Consider the following 22,307-nt stretch of genomic DNA (forward strand, 5'->3'; position numbering starts at 1 on the left):
ACAGACATATACAGCAACAGAATAGAATTTTGAGTCTAGAAATAAAATTTATAATTATTTTTTATTTACATTTATAATTATTTTTGACAAGATATCCAAGATAACTCAGGGAGAAAGAATAGTCTTTTTAAAAAGTGATATAGGAATAATTGGATATCCATGTGCAAAAGAACTAAATTGGACCTACTACCTCAAAAAAACTGTTCAAAGGGTGCAGTTCAGTGACTGAATGCTTGCTTAGCATGTATGAGGCCCTGGGCTCAATCCCAAATAACATACACACACAAAATAACAACAACAACAACAATTTAAACTTCTGTCCTTCAAAAAACAACATCAAGAAAGTAAAAAAAGCAGGGTATGGTGTCTCACGCCTATAATCCCAGCACCTGTGAAGGCTGAGGCAGGAGGATTTCGAGTTCAAAGCCAGCCTTAGCAAAAGCAAGGCACTAAGCAACTCAGTGAGACTCTGTCTCTAAATAAAATTCAAAATAGGGCTGGGGATGTGGCTTAGTGGTCAAGTGCCCCTGAATTAAATCCCCAGTACAAAAAAAGAAAAGACAAAAAATAGCCTATGGAATAGTAGACAAGTTTTGCAAATCATCTAGCAGATAAGACTTAATATCTACAACATATAAAGTACTCTTTCTTTATAAAGTTGGGGGTGCTTGCAGAGACTGACCCTGCAACACCTAGCCTTCTGAGTTTTTCTTTTTGAAATAATTTTTTTGGTTGGTTGGTTGGTTTTTGGTACTGTGGATTGAACCTAGGGCACTCAACCACTGAGCTATATACCCCGCCCTTTATACTTTATATACAATATATAAAGTACTCTTTATAAGAAGTAGTCCCAAACCACCCTGTCTAAAATGCTCTCTTTCCCCAATTCTTTTCCCCCCCTTTTTGTAGCACTTAAAACTGCCTGGTGTTGGGGCTAGAGCTGTAGCTTAGTGGTCAAGCACTTGCCTCGCATGTATGAAGCACTGGGTTCGATCCTCAGCACCTCCTAAAGATACTGTATGTTCATCTACAACTAAATAAATATTTTTTTAAAAAACTGCCTGCTGGGCTGGGGATGTGGCTCAAGCGGTAGCGCGCTCGCCTGGCATGCGTGCGACCCGGGTTCGATCCTCAGCACCACATACCAACAAAGATGTTGTGTCCGCCAAGAACTAAAAAATAAATATTAAAAAAAAAAATTCTCTCTCTCCCTGTATCACTCTCTCTTTAAAAAAAAAAAAAGAAAAAAGAAATGTTCACCTTTTAAGAAAAATAAATAAATAAATAAAAATAAAAAACTGCCTGGTATGATATAGTATATCTATTTGCTTTTTACTGTCTGCCTCTCTCACTGGAGCATGGATGCTGTATCCTCTAGTGCTCAGATCATGCCTAGCTCGTACTAAGGTTTCAATAAGTACTACTAGAGGAAACGATACATCTATGATAATTTGAGTGTTTTTTTAAATGAGAGAAAAAAAATCTGAGTTAGTCAGCTTTTCATCACTGTGACCAAAATACCTCACAAGAATTTATTTTTTTTATTTTTTTTTAAAGAGAGAGTGAGAGAGGAGAGAGAGAGAGAGAGAGAGAGAATTTTAATATTTATTTTTTAGTTTTCGGCGGACACAACATCTTTGTTGGTATGTGGTGCTGAGGATGGAACCCGGGTCGCACGCATGCCAGGCAAGCGCGCTACCGCTTGAGCCACATCCCCAGCGCCCTTACAAGAATTTAACGGAGGAAAAGTTTATTTTGGGCTCACGGCTTCAGAGGTTCAGTCTACTTACTGTTGGCCAACTTCATTGCTCGAAAGCCGTCAGCTCATAGCAGCCAGGAAGCAGAGAGCAAGAGAGAAACCAGTTACAAGATAGTCAAGATCACACCCCCAGTGACTTACTTCCTCTAGCCATGCCCCCACCTGCCTACAGTTACCATCCAGTAGTCCATTCAAATGAATTAATCTGATGAGGTTACAGCTCTCATAATCCAATCATTTCATCTCTGAACATCCCTGCATGGCCTAACACATGAAATTTTTTTTGGCAGGGGGCAGGGGGGGTACTAGGGATTGAACTCAGAAGCACTCAATGACTGAGCCACATCTTGAGCCCCGTACTGTACTTTATTTAGAAACAGGGTCTTACTGAATTGCTTAGCGCCTTGCTTTTGTCTGATTCTGGCTTTGAACTTGTGATCCTCCTGCCTCAGTCTCCCCAGCCATTGGGATTACATGCATGTGCCACTGTGTCCAGCACATATGAACTTTTGGGGAGACACCTCACATCCAAACCATAACAACCTCTAAAGGAATAAGCTAATTGTTGACTTTTTTGGTATGAAAGTCACATTTCAATATTGGGTGTTACCTATTGTATCTTGAGTCTATTTTCTTAGAATATACAATTGTGAAATAACTTTCTTAAGGTTTGCACAAAATATGGAACACTTCACAAATTTGCGTGTCATCCTTGGGGCAGGGGCCATGCCAATCTTCTCTGTATTGTTCCAATTTTAGTATATGTGCTGCCAAAGTGATCAGAGTTCTTTTTGTTTGTTTTTTGTTTTGGTACTGGGGATTGAACTTAGGGGTACTTAACACTGATCCAAATCCCCAGCCCCCACCCCCATTTGTTTGTTTGTTTTGTTTTGTTTTTTGAGACAAGGTCTCACTAAGTTGTTTAGGGACTTTGCTGAAGCTGGCCTTGAAACTTGCAATCCTGCTGCAGCCTCTCAAGCCACTGGGATTATATGTATGTACCACCACGTCCAGCTAACTGTTGAGTTTTGATGAAGCTAAGTGTTCAGTGTGGGTATATGTGCATATATATATATATATATATATATGTTCATATTTAACTTTTAAATTAATTATAGCATGATATTTCATATGAACTTGCTGACTGGCAAAAACTAGTTCCTTAAAATATTATAGAAATGTACAGGAAATGGACAGTGGTGGTATATATGCCATTAAAGAAACTGTTTAGTGCTTCGTGTTTATTGTTTATTGTTTCAGGTTTTCAGGTGGTTAAACAATAATAGGGGATGTCTAAATTTCCTTATTAGTGATAGCTTGTGAAAGAGTTCAAAGAGGCCACTGAAGGTTTTGACAGTCTGGAAATGGTACAAATGCACCCCGGTACACCCCGTCACCTCCACAGTAGCTCTTTTTAATGAGTAGCAAGGCCAGGAATGACTTCTGCAGCCTCACTCCCCACTGTCTTACCAAGGGTTTAATCTGTGAAACCCAGGCAAGTGTGGCAAAGGAAAGGACACCTACTGGCATGGACTTGTAGCCACCTCTCTTTTCTCACATTAATTTAAAAAGCCAAGAAGCAAGGCTGAGAAACCAGGCTGTGATGACTGGTTAGACTAATAATCCACCTGCTGGAGATCTGCAGGTTGCATGCAGGGTAATATTCTGATTGCTTCCCTTGTAAGTTTGGCTTTTATATAAGCAAAGAAGCAGGTTATTTCCAGCACAGCTAAATTAGTTGGTGTTAAACCTCCTTTCCTAAAAACAGACATTTTCTTAGCAGAAAACAATTTCTCAAGCAGAGAAAACTTATACAATCATTTATCTCAATACAAGTGTAGCTAATAATATGAATAGCAAAAACACCTCATTTTGACTAGTAAAATGAGCTGAGAGATGAGTGGAAAGTACAATTCCAATAGGAAGCTACTCATGATCTAAAACAACCAGATTAACCCACTAAGTCCCAAGATTTCAATTCTATAAACATGATAAATATTCAAACATTATTTTAAAATTACTTGAAGTAGCACATTTGTTACTCTATTTAATTTTTCTTTTTTTTTTTGTAGTTGTAGATTTTCAGAATGATCTTATTTTATTTGTTTATTTTTATGTGGTGCTAAGGATTGAACCCAGTGCCTCACATATACTAGGCAAAATGGGTTAAGCTAAAGTACCTTTAAAATAATTAGAGGAAAATCTGATCCACAGGAGATTTCAGGAATATGCCTAAAAAATATCAATAAATTTTAAAAAAAATGGAAAGAACCACATTCTAGTCCTAACTTTGATATTTAAATCTCTCTTTTTTCCAATGGTACTGGGGATTGAGCCCATGCACGCTGTACTATTGAACTCCATCCGCAGGCCTTTTTATTCTGAGACAGTGTCTTGCTAAATTGCCCAGGCAAGCTTCGAACTTGTAGTCCCTCTGCTTCAGCCTCCCAGGTAGCTAGGATTAAGGTGTGCACTACTGTACCCAACAACTTATTCTTTTATCTCAAAATCACATTAATATTTAAGGATAATCTCTTATTTGTATCATCAAATACTGAGTACAGTTCTTGAAATATAGATAGAAATTAAATATTTGTAGGACAAGTAAAAATTAAATGAAGTAACTATGACAATTTTGAGTTTCTTGGTGGAATAGGGCCGAGTTCCTAGAAGCTTTGACATCAGAAAATTATTTTTGCAGTTTTGAAAATGTTAAAAAAAAATATATATATGTATATATGAGGAATCTTCATGCCTGGGAATCTAAATTAAAGGAAGAGAAGATCAAGTTGTGAGAGAGTTCCCAAGTCTAGGAGTGCTAAAGTCACAAGGTGAACCTACGGAATACTATGCCCGGTGCCTCTGTCTTCTATCCTTCCATTCTAGTTCCTCCTTCTTGGGAAAGCCAAAGTTTTTGACTAATTGCTAGATAATGTCTGTAAAAGACCTTCAGAGGCTAAAGTCAAGGTTACTTTCACCTTTAGCGGAGGCAGATATGGCATGGGGCTGAGCACCTCTATCTGAACAGCTGGGTCTGGTTGGTCTGAAAGTCAAGGGTAGGATCTATTGTGATTTCTTACAGGTGTTACCTGCTGAACACTATAAGATTGTGTTGACTTCAAGTGCCCTTTCAGGTCAAGACCCCTAGGCTGTCCAGCACTTAATGAATGTCCTATGCAGAAAACTGGCCACATATTTGGGTTTCTTCAAGAATTCATTGTGTTGTGCCAGCCCATACAGTTATCATAAGCTCTGCTGGGTTTTCTCTCTTGGTAGAGTCCTGCCTAGAACAAGCCTCACGCTCATCAGCCCATGCTCAAACTCTGCAAGTACCACAGTGAGAGACAGTGGCTGGCAATGTCAGCTCCCCTATAAAAGGCTCCTTCCTCTCTGAAATTTTAGTTCATTACTGCTCACTGCTTTGCACCGAAGACAGCTTTTTAATGTCTTCCCAAAACTTATTTTGAAAAACTGTTATAATTTTATCTAATTATTACTGTGAGAGTGATAGCTTGCCTCTCCCTATTAAATGACATGGAAGCAGAAAACTCAGGATCATTTTTTTGTTTTCTTTTCATTGCTACAAATGTGATATAAAAAATATTAGTTGTTAAGATAAAATAGAAATTAATTCTTTTTCTTTTCTTTCTTTCTCTCTTTTTTTTTTTTTTTTTTTGGTACCAGTGTGCTTAACCATTAAGCCACAACCCCACCCCCTTTTTGAGACAGGGTCTGGCTAAGTTGTTAGGGCCTTGCTAGTTGCTGAGGCTGGCCTTGAACTTTCAATCCTTCTGTCCAGCCTCCCAAGTCCCTAGGATCACAGGTACAAATCACTACACCTGACAGAAACTATCTCTTTTTGATGTAAGAATGAAGGTAGATGAACAATTCTGAGTGGATGGGTTATCAGGGACTTCGGAGTTCTCTTTGTTGTTCTATCCTCTTTTAAGGTGTCTTCATTAGCATCTGCATCAGCAACCACATCTACATTCTATTCCCCAAGAAGAAAGAAAGAGAAATAAAGGGAAAACCTCTTCTGTTTTAAAGGCTATAATGTAGCAGTGGTCCACAATCTCTCTGTTCACTTCCTACTGACCAGAATTTCATAACATGGCTATTCCTGCCTGTAAAACAGACTGGGAAATATAGACTGCCGCTCAGTGTCCATGCACTACCTAAAACTCGGAGACTCAACTACTAAAGAGAGGCAGACTGTATACTGGGGGCCAGTTAGCAGTCTCTGCCATATATGTTACGAAGAATAACTCTAACTAGATTTTTCCCTTAAATTGTCAAGTTTTCCTGAAACCTTGTATTAACGAATCTTTTGTTGAGGCTGGGGGTGTGGCTCGCCTGGCATTCGAGCTGCGCTGGGTTCGATCCTCAGCACCACATACAAATAAAGATGTTGTGTCCACCAAAAACTAAAAAAAATAAATATTAAAAAAGAATCTATTGTTCTGTTTACTTTGTGATTTTCTTTATCATAAAAGAGCCTCCAAAGTTAGCATACAAATATTTAATTTGTATTTTTTATTTTATTTTATTTTTTACAGGTGTAACTCATGGTCAAGTGCTTGCCTAGCATGCCTACCCCACATACACATGTGTGTGTATACACACGCACATACACACACACACATACACACACACACACACACACACTCACAGAGTCTGATGTCCCTCAATATAGAAAAATACTTATTTATAATTTTGAACCAGGTCATCCTCATCATAGACAATAAACACTATTCCAAATGAATAAAATTGACAAAGTTGGAAAACATCTTTAAAAAATATCTTGAAGCATAATTTAGAGGTTATGCTAACCTGATAAAAATCCAAAAATAATATACAAAGTTTTTTACAAAGATACAATGAAGCAGGCTGAAGCAGTGGCTCAGCGGTAGCACACTTGCCTGGCATGTGTGAGGCACTGAGTTCAGTTCTTGGCACCACATATAAATAAATAAAGGTCTATCAGCAACTAAAAAAAATTTTTTCTAAATATACTATGGACATTTAATGGAGCAAAAATGGTCTTTTTAACAAACAGAACTAGGGGCTGGGGATGTGGCTCAAGCGGTAGCCCGCTCCCCTGGCATGCGTGCGGCCTGGGTTCGATCCTCAGCACCACATACCAACAAAGATGTTGTGTCTGCCAAGAACTAAAAAATAAATATTAAAAAATTCTCTCTCTCTCTCTCTCTCTCTCTCTCTCTCTCTCTCTCTCTCTTCAAAAAAAAACCAGAACTTAAACATTTATATGGGGGAAAAATTAACCTCAACACACTTCATACCTGATTAAAAAAATTAACTCAAATAAATTCTAGGTCTATATGTAAAATATAAAACTTTTAGAAGAAACATGGAGATAATTTTTGTGGTCTTGAGTTAGGCAAGGTTTTTTTTTTTAGATATAACACCAAAAGCCATTTGTAAAACAGAAATTCTAAGAATTTCTAAGAATAGCACCTGTATCTGTTAACATATTCAGTTGAGAGTAATTGAAACAAACTCTAGCAAACCTAAGCAAAAGTTGATTTACTGAAAGGATGACTCGTACACAAAAGAAGAAGGTTGGGAAGAATCAACGAACAAAAGTGTCTCAGGGACTGGGCTGGGGCTCTGTGTAGAGCATGTGCCTAGCATGTGTGAGGCACTGGGTTCAATTCTAAGCACCACATACAAATAAATAAAATAAACGTCCATTGGAAAAAAAAAAAGTGTTTCAGAAAGGTAGAAACTAGCAAGCTCTCAGGCCTCAACAGTAGGAGTTATGAACGTTTCTTCAGGCGTTAATGGTCCACTAACCTCTAGACTTTCCACATCAAAATTAAATCCCCAGGACAGAGGGTTGTTGGGTCCCCTTTGACAAAGGTGTTAACCAGTGCCAATCAGTAAGAATCTATAGTCACAAAGCACAGATGTGACTACCAGGGGTCCCACCCTGCACAGCAAGGAGTTTTCCCAGAAAAGGGAATTGGGTGCACGCTGGGCTGCCTCTGCAAATGCAGACTCATGGAGGGCACAGACTGGAGGAGGCGGCATTACAGGCTCAGGGCATGTTAGAGGTGCAAGAAGAGCTCAGAACTGTGAGAGCCCCAGCCCAGTCCCTTTCTGTGGCAGAACTGCTCTCAAGCCTCCTGACTCTGCATCTGTCACAGATCTGTCTGTTATGGGAAAATGCTACAGAGAAGGCTTAGGCGGCAAGTGAGGGCAATAACTGCCCTGTGGACATCAGTTTCCAATGTGCACAGGATACCCCTTAACTGACATGTTCCTCAATTCTGTTTTGAGGCTGTCAGCAGGAAAATGGTCATACCAAACTATATGTGAGTTCTACAGCTAGGTTTGAAAGCACTTTCTAGTCTAGTCTACATGAGCTACATATGTGAGCTCCCTGATTTTCAAAATTTGCCTGCTGAAGAGGGAGGAGACACTTCATGAGTTCAGAGCATGGAATAGCTTGTGTGATCTGCACAAAGCTCCAAAATATTCTCTCTAGTATGTGTGGTATGCAGTAGGGAGAGGCCACGACATATCAGTAAAATTCCAAGAGAAGACCAGCCTATGCAACCAACTCTCAAGAGATAAAAACTATTATCATCCCAAATGTCTAATTTAAATTCTCAAAAATTACCAGTAAATTCTATATTGCCACTTGTAATGACATAGTTAAGTCAGACAAACCTAAATACAACCCAAGCTCTTCCAAGTGATTAACTACTGACCCTGGGCCAGTAGTCTGACTTCAATCTTCTTATCTGTAAAATGGGGGTACTATTTACCTACCAAGGCTCTTGTCAAGAGTCGATGAAGAGGGATGGGGTTGTGACTCAGTGGTAGAGCCCTTGCCTGACATGTGTGAGGCACTGGGTTCAATTCTCAGCACCACATATAAACAAATGAATAAAATAAAGGTCCATCAACAACTAAAAAATACATATTAAAAAAAATATTCTATGAAGAAACCAGGAGAGGGCCTGGCACACAGCAGGTTTGCAGCAAATGATACCTATTACTACTATCTATCTTTGGTTTCTTGTCACCCAAAGGCACTGCCTACCCTCCTTAAGGAAACAGCCTGTCTCCCTGAGCTCCTCTCACACCACTTCCTCCTAACCAGGTTTTCACAATCCACCTTCCCTAGCAGCTTGTGTGCTGCATCTGTGTGTCTTCTCCCAGGAACAGAGATTCTCTAATCTTCCTCTCTGCTACCTCCTCTTCTGGCTTAATGCCCTCCGCTATCTTCTTTACCAATGGCTTCAACTACCACCTATTCCTTCAATCTCCTGAGATCCATTACATACCAGGTACAAAATAAATAGTAAAAATCTCAAATGTTGGCCTTAGGGGCTTACCAATTAGGTAGAAAGAGGCTTATTTAGACTAATTCAAAATCATCACATGTAAAAAGTCACTACGTTGTCCAACAGTTCCTAATCTTTTCAGATCACAAAATTGTTGAATATTTCCCTAACCTCAATATGTGTTGTTTGGAGGAAGGCTAGATCACACCCATAGTCTCAGTACCACTCCATGTCTTACTATACTTAGAAATTAACAGAAAGCAGAGGATTGATTTACAACAGAACACATTAAAAAATGAACACCTTGGGCCAGGCGCAGAGGCACATGCCTATAATCCCAGTGGCTCAGGAAGCTGAGGCAAGAGGATCATGATTTCAAAGCCAGCCTCAGCAAAAGCAAGGCACTAAACAACTCAATGAGACCCTGCCTCTAAATAAAATTTAAAAAATAGGGCTGGGGATCTGGCTCAAGCGGTAGCGCGCTCGCCTGGCATGCGTGCGGCCCGGGTTCGATCCTCAGCACCACATACCAACAAAGATGTTGTGTCCGCCGAGAACTAAAAAATAAATATTAAAAATTCTCTCTCTCTCTCTCTTCCCTCTCTCACTCTCTCTTTTAAAAAAAAAAAAACAAAACAAAAACCGAACACTTTAAAATTCAGTTGGTATATTAAAAGTACGGCAAAAAGCACAGAACAATTAAGACTAAGGATTTTTTTTACCATTTAACTAAACCCTATAACTAAATCCTCTTTAAAATTAAATATTTTTTTTTGCAACACCATAGGTGGAAGTAAGAATCATTCTAAATTTGAGTGAATATGTATATGCAGATTTTTGAGAAAAGAGAAAAATAGTCTGAAATTGGACTCGGGTTCATTGGCTATTGTTGAATAATACACCTCAAGAATTAAACCTAATTTGGAATTTTTTTAAAAAAGGATTGAGTGTTTATTATGGCTATTTTCTTTTTAAAATTTTTTACTTGTTTAGTTATATAGAACAGTAAAATGGATTTTGACATATCACACATACATGGAGTGTAACTTCCCATTCTTGTGATTGTATAGGATGTGGTCACACTGGTCATGTATCATATATGAACACAGGAAAGTTATGTCGGATTTGTTCTACTGTCTTTCCCATTCCCATCCCCGCTCCCTTCCCCCAACTCTGCCCTGTCTAATCCTGTGAACCTCCCCTTGCTGCCCACTGTGAGTCAGCATCCACATATCAGAGAGAACATTCGGCCTTTGTTTTTTGGGGGGATTGGCTTAAAGGTCACCTACTTACTCACAAATGCCAAAATTTCATTCTTCTTTATGGCTGAGTAATATTCCATTGTATATATGTACCATTATTATGGCTACTTTCAAAGAAAGTTTGAATGTGATTCTAGTATCTTTGAAGTTCTGTGTATTTCCTGACAAGCCCTGAAGGGTGATAGGGGAACTGCTGCAGGAGGGAAGAAGCAAGTCCAAGATTTTCCCACCCTGTTATAGGGAAAAAGGGACCAGCAAAAGGTCTAAGTTTTTTTTCTTCATATAAGTAAAATGCATATTCCTCCCATTATAACTGTAAGTAGTATTTTATGTAATAGATATTGTCATATTCTAGGAATGGCCTATAACATATATGTTTCCTTAACCAGGTTGCAAACATTTTCCACTGTTAATAGCTGAATAAGAGGCTGGGGATGTGGCTCAAGCAGTAGCGCGCTCGCCTGGCATGCATACGGCCCGGGTTCGATCCTCAGCACCACATACAAACAAAGATGTTGTGTTCGCCAAAAACTAAAAAAAAAAAAAAAATAAAAAAATAGCTGAATAAACTGGGCATGGTGGCAATGACTGTAATACCAGTGGCTCAGGAGGCTGAGGCAGGAATATCACGAGTTCACAGTCAGCCTCAGCAATGGCCAGGCCCCAAGCAACTCAGGGGTCAAGTGCCCTTGAGTAAAATCTAAAAACTCTAACCTCAAAGAAATGGAAAATAGAATGGAGATTACAAGAGGCCCAGGGAAAAGTGGGAAAGAGAAGGAGCAGAGGTTGATAAACGGGTTCTAAGTTAGGCAGAGAGGTTCTGGTGTGCTATAGGGTACCTAAAGAAAACAATGCACTGTGTGTTTCAAAAAGTTAAAAGAAATGATTTTGAGTTTTTACCATAAAGGAATGATGGCTAGGTGCAGTGATGCATGCCTATAATCCCAGTAGCTAGGGAAGCTGAGGTAGGACGATTGTGAGCTCAAAGCCGCCTCAGCAATTTAGCAAGGCCCTAAGCAAGACTCTGTGTACAAATAAAATATGAAAAAGGGATGAGGATGTGGCTCAGTGGTTAAGCACCAAAAAAGAAAAGAAATGATGTTTGAGGAGATGGATATACTTAACCTGATTTAAACATTATATGGTACCCCATTAAGTACAGAATTTTTATGTTTTTATGTATCAGTTAAAAAGTAAATTTTAAGCTGGGCACAGTAGCACACGTCTGTAATCCCAAGTTCAAAACCAGCCTCAGCAAAAGCAGGGCCCTAAGCAACTCAGTGAGACCCTGTCTTTAAATAAAATACAAATTAGGGCTGGGGGTGTGGCTCAGTGGTTCAGTGCCCCTGAGGTCAATCTCCAGTAATCCCCCCAAAATAAGTAAATAAATCCTAAAATAATGAATCCCCAAAACAAGGATTATCCCTTCCCCTGTTAAGGTCCAGGGGAATACTTATCATGTCTATAATCAGAAATAAAAATAATTTTAAAACAAAAGGAAAAACAGCTGACTCAAACTTCATAATGGGTCATCAAAGTAGTCTTAAAGATAGCAAATATAAATTTTCTTTTCAAGAGAAAAGGAGTTTTCTAATCATCACAAACTTCAAATTATATTATAGAAGGTTTCTTAGAAACTATTCAGAAGGCCAATGACTTTTGAGGTCACAAACCATTTAATCAAGTGAGACACACCCACTCAGCATGCAGACACTGCCTCTACCCATCCCTCTCAATTGCCTATTCGACCAATAAACACTGCTGCTTTCTTTGAAAAACTGAACCTAACTGAACCAACCAATTAGCCCTCTCGATGAGTGCACTATGTGCTTATAGGGTACCTGGGCCCTCCCTCAAAGTGGGCAAGTCTGCCCTTGCTGAACATCCAAGTTTTAAAATGCTACCTTAAAAACAGTTACCTATTTTCCCCCAAGAATTCTTTTAGAGAGAATTTTGAATACCACAAATTACTAGAATCTTTCAGAACTAACTAGTGAAAATCAAATATTCTTTCACTTGATACAAAAAAAGTATTTAAAACAAAAATTCTTATTCCTAGGTCTAAGTAGTTACATTGTTTCTGAAAAATCTGGAGGCCTTCAGGGCTTCTTATCAGGCCCTGCCAAACCTGAGCAGGTAGAATGGCCATTCCAGCTATTCCTCCTGTTTCTGCCTCAGACTCAACTTCTTTCCTCAACTACTATCACATTAATTCCCCAGTTACAATTTCCCTTCAATGGAAACAAAAGCTAGTAGCTATTTAGTAAACCACCCTTCATTAGTTATTTATTTGACTTCCTCTAAGAAGCAAGACCAACACTTTGTTCTTTCTACTTTGCCCGTCTTGCTATTTAAAATAATGTGTGGGGTGCAGTGGCATACCCCCCTAATCCCAGTGGCTCTGGAGGCTGAGGCAGAAGGATTACAAGTTTAAAGCCAGCCTAGGCAACTTATTGAGGCCCTAAACAACTCAGTGAGACCCTGGGGCTGGGGATATAGCTCAGTGGTTAAGTGCCCCTGGGTTCAACCCCCAAGTACTAAAAAAAGAAAAGAAAACTTGTGCTCCAGTGCCTCCTGGAGATAGAATCCTACTTATTCTAGCGACTCTTATACTTCTAAGATATCATTAAAATAATTCCCAAAAGAAGAAAGTTCAAAACTGTCTCAAAGGCAGATAATATCTTTTCCTTTCATACTAGTTAACTGATTAAGAAAGGTAAAATGAAAAGTCCTTTTTGTTTGTTTGAGATGGGGTCTTTCTAGCTGTGGTGCCCAGCCTGGGCTGGGCTGAAGCTCCAGCCTCAGTTTCCCAAGTAGCTGGACTTACAGGTATGCTCCATAGTACACAACTTGAAAAGTCGTTATTTTTTTTCTTCTAATAAAATTTTTCTTTTTTCTTTTTCTTTTTTTTTTCTTTTCTTTTTTTTCTTTTTTTGCAGTGCTAGGATTGAACTCTGGGATGTTCTACCACTGACAGATATCATTAGTTCATTTTATTTTATTTTTTTGAGTCCAAGTCTTGCTAAATTGCTCAAGGTGGCCATAAACTTGCAATCCTGCTTCAGCTTCCGGAGTCACTGGAATTACAGACATGCACCACCACTCCCAGCATTGGGAGTGCTGCTAACATGGAGTTTTAAAAACAAACAATCAGGAAAATTTTTTACTTCAGGTACAACCAAACCATGTCATTTATTTAATGAAATGTTAAATTTACAGAAACTCTTGGTAATTAAGATCACTGGAAAAATGTAACTCACTGTTGAGAAAATTTCCTCAAATCCTCTGAAGTCTTTAAAAATAAGACAGAGCCAAGCACAGTGGCCTGTAATCCGAGCCCGAAGCTCTGGAGGCTGAGGCAGGAGGATGGTGAGTTCAAAGCAAGGCACTACACAACTCAGTGAGACTCTGTCTCTGATAAAATACAAAATTGGGCTGGGGATGTGGCTCAGTGGTTGAGTGCCCCTGAGTTCAGTCCCTGGTATCCAAAAAAAAAAAAGGGGGGGGGTGGGGAGGGGGATAAAAATAAGACAGAATTCTCGGCTTGGGATGTGGCTCAAGTACTAGCGTACTCGCCTGGCATTCGTGAGGACCTGGGTTCCATCCTTAGCACCACATAAAAATAAAATGAAGATACTGTGTCTATCTAAAACTAAAAAATAAATGTTTTTTAAAAAAGACAGAATTCTTTATCAAGATTCATTTTAGTAAAGTCCTACAAAAAGATAAAAGGATTGAATTACATAAAATCCCAAGTTTCTTTCTTTCCTTTTTTTTTTCTTTTTTGGTACTGGGTTTGAACTCAGGAGCACTTAACCACTGAGCCACATTCCCAATCCTTTCTTTTTTTGTATTTTATTTAGAGACAGGGTCTCACTGAGTTGCTTAGTGCCTCACTAAACTGCTAAGGCTGGCTTTGAACTTTCAATCCTCCCGGATCCTCCCGGCTCCACTTCTTGAGTGGCACTGTGCCCTACCCAAAGGTTCTTTTATTTTTTTTTTTTAATTTTTTAGTTGAAGTTGGACACAATACCTTTATTTTAAATACTTTTATGTGGTGCTAAGGATCGAACCCAGGGCCTCACACGCGTAGGCGAGTGTTCTGCTGCTGAGCCACAACCCCAACCCCTCAAGGTATCACTTTTTTTTTAAATATTTATTTACTTATTTATTTTAGTTTTCGGCGGACACAACATTTTTGTTTGTATGTGGTGCTGAGGATCGAACCCGGGCCGCACACATGCCAGGTGAGTGCGATACTGATACCGCTTGAGCCACATCCCCAGCCCCCAAAGGTTCTTTCTAATTCGAATTCTGTCAAAGTTTTCCAAAGGCTAATTGTCACCCTTTACCTCAAAATCTGATCCTCCTCCCAATCATCTGAATGGAAAAATCACTGCTTTACTGTTTAGCTCTTCTGAAAACTACTGACATCTCTAAACAGTAATGTCTGATTGTTTTCAAACTCCTTCCTTTAACACCATCTATTTAAGTAAACTCAACCTGAATCTAAGAGTTGACATTTTAGCATATGCATGCATCTCAGAAGCATACTCTAGGGTATATGGAAATCTTAAGTTTGTTACCTCTCTCCTGCTTATTAAAAGGCAAATATTAGGTTATGTGAGGAAATGTATTTATCTCTACCACATTACACTACATATTTAATAAAAGATTGACACACACCTATATGCCTAACAGTTTTTTTTTTTTTTTTAGTTTAAGGATTGAACTCAGGGGCACTCCACCACTGAACCACATCTCCAGCCCTATTTTGTATTTTATTTAGAGACAAGGTCTCACTGAGTTGCTTAGCTCCTCACTTTTGCTGAGGCTGGCTTTGAATTTGCAATCCTCCTACCTCAGCTTCCCAAACCGCTGAGATTAACAGGCACTCGGCTATGCCAAACATCTTTATGTATTGTGAGACACAGTTGGCAAGATTTCCCCCAGAACATAAGGAAATATAGGTAGTGGTTTCAGTCTCTGTAATTGAACAAAAGCAACTTTAAAATATTTTTAATATACTCTTGCTCTCATTAAGTTGATCTGTCTTCTGCATAAGAAAAAGAATGAAGAAAAACACAAACAATATGCCTCTATATGAATGTACAGATCTACAGGTCTGAAGTCTGTTTTTAAGACTCTGGAAAACAATTTTCTAGAGTGGACATTGCAGCTCTTAGAGCATTCCATTAGACCCTTCTTCCAAATACCATCCATGTGCCTTGAGGGAAATTGTTCACTAAAGTATGTTCCCAAAATTCCACCAGATGTTACAGTCACAGATTTTTCATTAGTAACTTGACACTCCCTCACCTTATTAGTTGGGAACCTCTGAAGAAATATCATGCCTACAAATGCTAAATTAAGATATTATGGAAAGGGAGAAATTGCATTGACTATTTAATCAGAATAAAACTCCTGATGACTGAAAAGAACACTCAAATATACAGCACCTCTAACATGTGAACAGTTTTCTCTTGACTTCTTTTCCCCTCCTCACTCATTCAACTGTGAAATGTTTTCTAACTCCAACTGTTAATTTCCCTATTACATTCTATACCACACCAATTTTGTCTTATTAGTCACTTATATTGCTAGGAAAACAACAAATTCTTCCACCACTTGTTTTTTATCACACCCTCTTTCACAAAATTATTTCTTAAAAAGTGAAAACTCACCTTTTGAATCCATGTACCTCTCTATCTTGACGTCTTACAAATTCATGGGAATCAAGTCTTTTTCACCTATTTTCCACCCTCTCCCACACAGTCTCAGTATCTCAAATGACCTGGAGAAATGCTTTTTTGTTTCATACCAAACAGTAACAGGCCTATCCATCACAGCTACTACTGTTGGGGGGTGGGGATTACCAAATATTTATGTTAAGGCCAAATTAAGATATCCCATCAAAAACTCCAACAGTCACACTACTGCTAAGGAAAACAGGGTACTTAAAAAAAAAAAAAAAAGTTTTCTTTAACATCTGAACAAGACTTATAAATACTAAAATCAATTAAATTATCACAACACTCTCTTCCAGTCACATTAATCTTGCATCTTTTCAACCAGTTCATTTTTAAGAACACTTTTCAGCAGAAGAGGCAGCCCTGAGAATTGGAAGGTTGATAATAAGTAATGTGAATTCAGAACTTTTCAAAATATTTTAGAACTGCCTGAACCTGGTTGATGATTCAACCTTGATTAATTAGTATAGAGACTTATCACAAGTTAGCCAACAATCCCGTGTGATAGCATTTCTGCTAGGTCAAAAGGATCACCTAATTCAACCTGGAGAGTGGGAAGGGGGTCTCACCTCCACAGGCAGCGTAAAAAGATAATGCTTTCTAGGCATCAGAGCAGGTTCACTGCCAGGTCCATGGTCCACTGTCCTGCTAGTGGAAGAAGTCTAGAATATGGTAGGCAGACACTGGGTGTGTTTCCACCTGGCACCATCTCCTAACTTTCTTTGCCTCCTGAGGACCCCAAGGGTGGTTTTCCTTGGGCGGTTGCAGGATTCTTATTAAAAGGACGCAACTACCTCGTGGGTTTGAGGAGGAAACCTCGGGTGAAAAAACCAGGAGCCCTTGCGCCGATCCTGCTTGGGTCCGAAGGGTCACTGACAGCCTCCCCTGGGGAGCCGCCCGCACTTCTGGCGGGATCAGGCAGAGGGAGGAACCGCGGGCTCCGGCGGAGCTCAAGCCTCGGGGGGAGGGGAAGACCTTCAGGCGCGCAGGGATGGGGAGCCCCGCGCCGCCCTTGAGCCTCGGGGCTTGGGGAGGCCGGGTCAGCGCGCGGACACGGCCGCCAGCACACCTGAACCACGCCGAGCCCGGCAGTCGGTCACCGCGACCTCGCCCTGCCCGGCCGCCCCCTGGGCCCGCCCGACGGCCGCCCCGGCCGAGCCCCGACGTCAGCTCGCGGGGTCCCGGCCCACCGCCCCCGACCCAACCCGGTCGCCCGGTCCCATCGTACCTGACCGGCAGCGGCTGCGGCAGCGGCGGCGGCGGCGGCGGCGGCGCTGCTCCTCACGTACCCGTTCCGCACTTCCCCGTTCGCCACGCAGCCGTTCGCGCGCGCTGGGCGGCGGCAGCAGCAGCCTCCGGGTTCCGGCCGCATCGTCCCGGCAGCACCAGGCGCAGGGAAGGCTCTGTAAGCAGCGGCTGCAGCTCCGACTCCCGCTCCGCACCGCACCCACCTCCCCGAAACCGGAAATGGCTGCAGCGCCGCCGCCAATTCCCGGTGCGGCCGTCACACGGAGGTGGGGCCCGCTCTCGGGAGGACGCGACTCGCCCAAGGCCCGGTGATGAAGGGGGACCCGGGGCGGGGCCAAGCCGCGCAGGGGCGAGGGCTTGACGGAGGCTGGCCAATCCGGAGGAGGAGGAGGCCGACCTGTGCTGCTTCCCAGCCAATCACGGGTAAGAGCAGCGCGGCTCTCCCGCAACGAGGGGGCTTCTCTAGAAGGGACTCGTGGACCTGGCACCTGATTGGAGACCCAAGCCAGGTCGTGTAGGGCTTGGCAGCCTAATGGTCCAGACTAAGGAGGAGGCGGAGTCCAGGAAAAAGTAACCAATGAGAGTGTGAGGGAAGAAAGAGGGGCTGAACCTGTCTCTAGAGCGGGTTCCCTGGTTCTCCCAGACAGGTGGTGCCCTCTCTGCCATTGCCTCCTGGGAAGCAGAATCCCAGCCCAAGACAGGCAGCTCATTATTTCATTAGTAAATGCCCCTGTGGGTATTAATAGAATAGCCTTTTTGACAGTCTCTCACCATTCTTCAATATGCAACACACGTTAACACAATTCTTAAGTAATAATTCAGATGCCTCTTCTTGTGCCCTTCACGTTTGTCCCTGTCAGGGTTTTCCCCACTTCCTTTTAAAGACTTTTCTTGAAAATCAGGAAACCTGTGCTGTGGATATGGCTCAGTGGTAATGTCTGCCTGGCTTGCATGAGGCCGTGGGGATTCAAAAAAGAAAGAAAGAAAATCAGGAAACCTTTCAACTCTGTCAACTAGACACTAAAATTTTAATATTTAACCACTTCGGGACTCAAATTTCTTGAAACGGATTTAATACTTTCTGCTTCACAGACTCATTGCTAGAATTATATTAGTAAAGGTTACGCATCAAAATATCTTACCTAGCCTAGGAGCATGGTAAATATTATTTTCTAGCTCTTTTAGTTCTGTCTTTGTAGAGTGGTTAAAAAAAAAAAAAAAAGAAGTTTGATCTACATTAAAGCAAGAGACTTTCAGTTACCCATAAAGAATTTAGTGTCAAGTTAAAGAGTATAGACTCAAGTCAGTCTGGGTTTCAATCCTGACTGTGCCATTACTAGCTGACTGACCTCTATTTGTCTTCCTCTGTTCAGTGGGGTTATAATAGTTGTCATCAGGATCTAATGAGTTAATACATGTAAGGTGTTTTGCCTAGGACCTAGCAATTAGGAAGCATTCATTAAGTGCTAGTTATTACTAATTGATGACTGCACCTCATAGAGTCCCTGCATTTTCCCCCTACTCTCCTGGAGCTTTAGAAACAGGTTGATAAGGAATCAGTTTTGCGTGGGGAACTGAACAGTAAGAGCAGGTGGGGAAGACACCTATTTGAATGGACAAACATTAAGATCCTGAAGTGAACATAAGTCAATGGATTAAGGTAAAAAAAAAAAAAAGAATATTATGCACCATGAAACTGACATTCCAGGTAGAGACAAGTGCACATATAAAGAAAACAATAAAAGGCTGACCCAGGCCAGGAGGAACTGGGTGACAGGACTTCTGGTGAGGAAGGATGGATGACAGTGGCAAGTCAAATTTCCACATAGTAAGTTTTCAGGGCAGGAATCTGTTGGAAGCAGGAGCAGGACCTAAGAGATTTTATTGAAGCTTAGATAATGAGCTGAATGAATCTTGAGAAGGCTTGAGAGGATGATACAGAACGAGATGGATCTTGAGGATTAGCAGGATTTGGAAAACAAGAACTGAGAAGGAAAGGGAGGATGTTCTAGAGAGAGGGTACCTGCAAAAGCTCAAGTGCAGAGGATTGAAAGAGCAAAGTCTGAACTGGAGCCTAAGAAGAGTAAAGGTACCTGGCTAGATTAGAGGGATCCTGTTAGCCAGTCCCACCTTCCTGAAGGGAGGACTCCAGCTCCTTATCTTGTTCTGCCACTTACTCATCATGTGTGGTCTTGAGCCAGTCATGTATACCCAGCCCTGGTTTCCTCACTCATCTTCTGAAGTTAATACCTGTGCTACTTACCTCACAAACGATTGGATTGCTCCATATGCCATTGCTAAATCGAAAAATGGATGTCTCAGTAGGCAGTAGGAAACACTCCAGGCTCCAGGCTTGTGAAAGGTGCCTCATCATCCTAACTTTATAGAATTCATATGCAAAGTTCTGTGCTGGACTCAAGAAACATAATTCTCCTCTTCCTTCAAGGTTGCTCAAGCCACTTTAGCTACAAAGCCTTTCTTGAATGTCAGCCTCCCTATAACATTAGGAGGTTGACGTTCAAGGTGTCCATTACAAGAAGATAGAACCTAGGAATAAAAAGAACAAACAATAATACTTTGGAATGCAAGTTAAAGGAGAAGCTCTCCTGTATAGTAACAGGGATTGCTTCCTAGAAGAGAAATGAAATGAAAGAAACCAGGCATTTCACAGGGGGAGTAGCCAGCCTGCACTATCAGACTATCAGATAGGAATTTTGGTTGCACACAGTGCAAGTCAACTTTCGCTGACTGACATGGAAGATAATTCACTGGAAGGTTATCGGCAGCTCAGAGACTTGGCTGAAGCTCCAGAAGGCCAGGCAGCAAGGACCACGACAAGGCTTTGTGGCAGGAACTCTGCTGAGCAGGTTCAATTACTTCCACCCAGCCCTTCCCTCCTTCAGTGGCTTGGTCAGGGGTCAGAGTCCTGCGGAGAGCATCTGATTGACTGAGTTAGGTCACACCACACAGAAGAAGGATATGGCTCCTTCACTTTCACTGGTAGAAGAGACCTACCAACATTCACCCTCCAAGAAGAGGATACACAATGAGGAAAGGTGATTTCCCAAAAGGAAATTGGGGACCAAATAGAAAAAAGGAACGGACACCCAACAAGCAAAAATGATGAATGCCCACTTTATCTGTAAGACCAAAGAAGAATCACAGGATAAAAAGTGCCCTTTAGAAGTGATCTGCTTCTGTCAACACCAGAGCTAGACCACTCAGAGCTACTTTCCGATCCTGACTCTGAGACCTTTATTTAGTCTTCTCTTTTCAAACTTCCCATGCTTCATTCATTCATTTCTCTATTTTGGTCACTCACTTAACAAATATATATATATATATATATATATATATATAATTTTGCTGAGCATCCTATCAGATAACACAACTACAAGGATAAGCAGAAAGTATAGGGTCTCTGCCCTTATGGAAATCTCAGTCTTCATTTATAAGAAATGGGTCTCTATTTCCTTTACATTATTCCTAATCGAATACAACCAGGAAAAGAGACTTACTGCTCTCCCTGGAATTCTGACCCCATTTTTGCAGAAAAACCTTAGATAATGTTTTTTGATCACTTTTGGTGGCAATATTTATATCCACAAAACTGGGCAGACTCTGGAACAAGAGCTAAGAATTGCATTATTATTGGGAGGACTGAGCTATTTAAAGGAATGATTGCATGCATATATGAAACTTTAAAAGGAATAATAGGAGCTGGGAATGTAGCTCAGTGGCAGAACACTTATCCATCATGCATGAGGCTCTGGGTTCAATACCCAGCACTGCAAAAAGAAAATAAAAAAGAGGGATCATAGTTTCTGATTACGCACCTACTGGGTGCCTGCTGAGCATCCACTAGAGCAATTTTAATCTGTGTTTAACAAGGCATTGCAATAGGTGCTCTGTAGTAAGATAGATGAGCACTCCAGGAATTGGCTAGAACCTGTGTCTCAATGGCAGGTCTCTGCCCTTGTGTTTCCTCTGCTCCAGAAACACCTCTGAACTTCCAACTGAACTGCCACACCCTACACTGCCATCCTGAATTTCCTGTGGGCACTCATCCAGCTGAATGTTGCAATTATCTGAGGTTCTGTTTCAGGAAGTGAACTTTTGCTTCTGGCTCCAGGAAGGAGAAAAAGGGGTGGTGATCGAGATAACAATTATGATGATAGTGGTAGTGTTAGGATGTTAGGATTCTGACTTGCAGTTTTGAACTGAATTCAAAATGAATTTATAAAAGAAGATTTATTGGTTCTAATAAACAAAAAGGCCAGGCATGTATACCCAGCCCTCGTTTCCTGGCACATCTGACTGTTTCCCTGTATCCCAGTGAAGTCATTAGGAATTTGTCTTCATCCTTGGTTTGGTATTCCTCGTGGTTGACTTTATTGCCATATTAGTTGTCACCACATGATGACATGTTACATAGCAAGCAAGCTTGCCATGAGTAGCTTTAAAATCTTAGCCAAGGTGCCAGACACAGTGGTGCAACTCTGTAATCCCAGCAGCTCAGAGGCAGGGAGGATTGCAAATTCAAAGCCAGCCTCAGCAACCTAGAAAGGCCCTCAGTGACTTAGCAGGACCGTATCTCAAAATAAAAAAGTTTGGGGATGTGGCTCGGTGGTTAAGTGCCTCTGGGTTCAATCTCCAGTAACCAAAATAATAATGATGATGATGTTAAAAATCTCATCCAAGGGGCTGTGAGTGTAGCTCAGTGGTAGAGTGTTTCCCTAGCATGTGGGAGCCCCTGGGTTCCAGCCTGGCATCACAAAAAAACAAAAACAACAAAAAGCTCAGCCAGGAGACAGTCCTTTTTTTTGGTAATCCCCCCTGAGGTAGACTCCCATTGCCTCAGATGGATGTTGAATTGATTGGCCAGGCCTGAATCTTGTACCTACCCACTCCACCAGTTTGAGGCCAGTGCTTTCCCGACTGGAAGAGATGGGTATTGTTACCATATAAAAGTGAT

At 41.1% G+C, this 22,307-nt stretch overlaps 1 protein-coding gene and 1 non-coding gene across 4 annotated transcripts in view; both read right to left on the reverse strand.

Annotated features, from left to right (window-relative positions):
- Sptlc2 (serine palmitoyltransferase long chain base subunit 2) overlaps nt 1–17,659 on the reverse strand; it is a 110,006-nt gene extending 92,347 nt beyond the window's left edge. The window contains exon 1 of one of the 3 annotated variants that reach the window (XM_078050589.1): nt 17,313–17,658. In XM_078050589.1, coding sequence (XP_077906715.1) covers nt 17,313–17,456 — 144 coding nt within the window. In that variant the 5' untranslated portion in view covers nt 17,457–17,658. Of the gene's footprint in view, nt 1–1,790; nt 13,809–17,312 lie in introns of those variants that run through there. The other 2 variants (XM_078050588.1, XM_078050590.1) reach the window with 2 other exon arrangements.
- On the reverse strand, nt 2,435–2,542 carry LOC120886934 (U6 spliceosomal RNA). The gene has a single exon (XR_005730118.1). It is a non-coding gene; the product is annotated as a U6 spliceosomal RNA (small nuclear RNA).
- Nucleotides 17,660–22,307: the final 4,648 nt, after the last annotated feature.

Source organism: Ictidomys tridecemlineatus, chromosome 5 (genome assembly GCF_052094955.1).
Source record: "Ictidomys tridecemlineatus isolate mIctTri1 chromosome 5, mIctTri1.hap1, whole genome shotgun sequence".
In the NCBI taxonomy this organism is placed as follows: Eukaryota; Metazoa; Chordata; class Mammalia; order Rodentia; family Sciuridae; genus Ictidomys; species Ictidomys tridecemlineatus.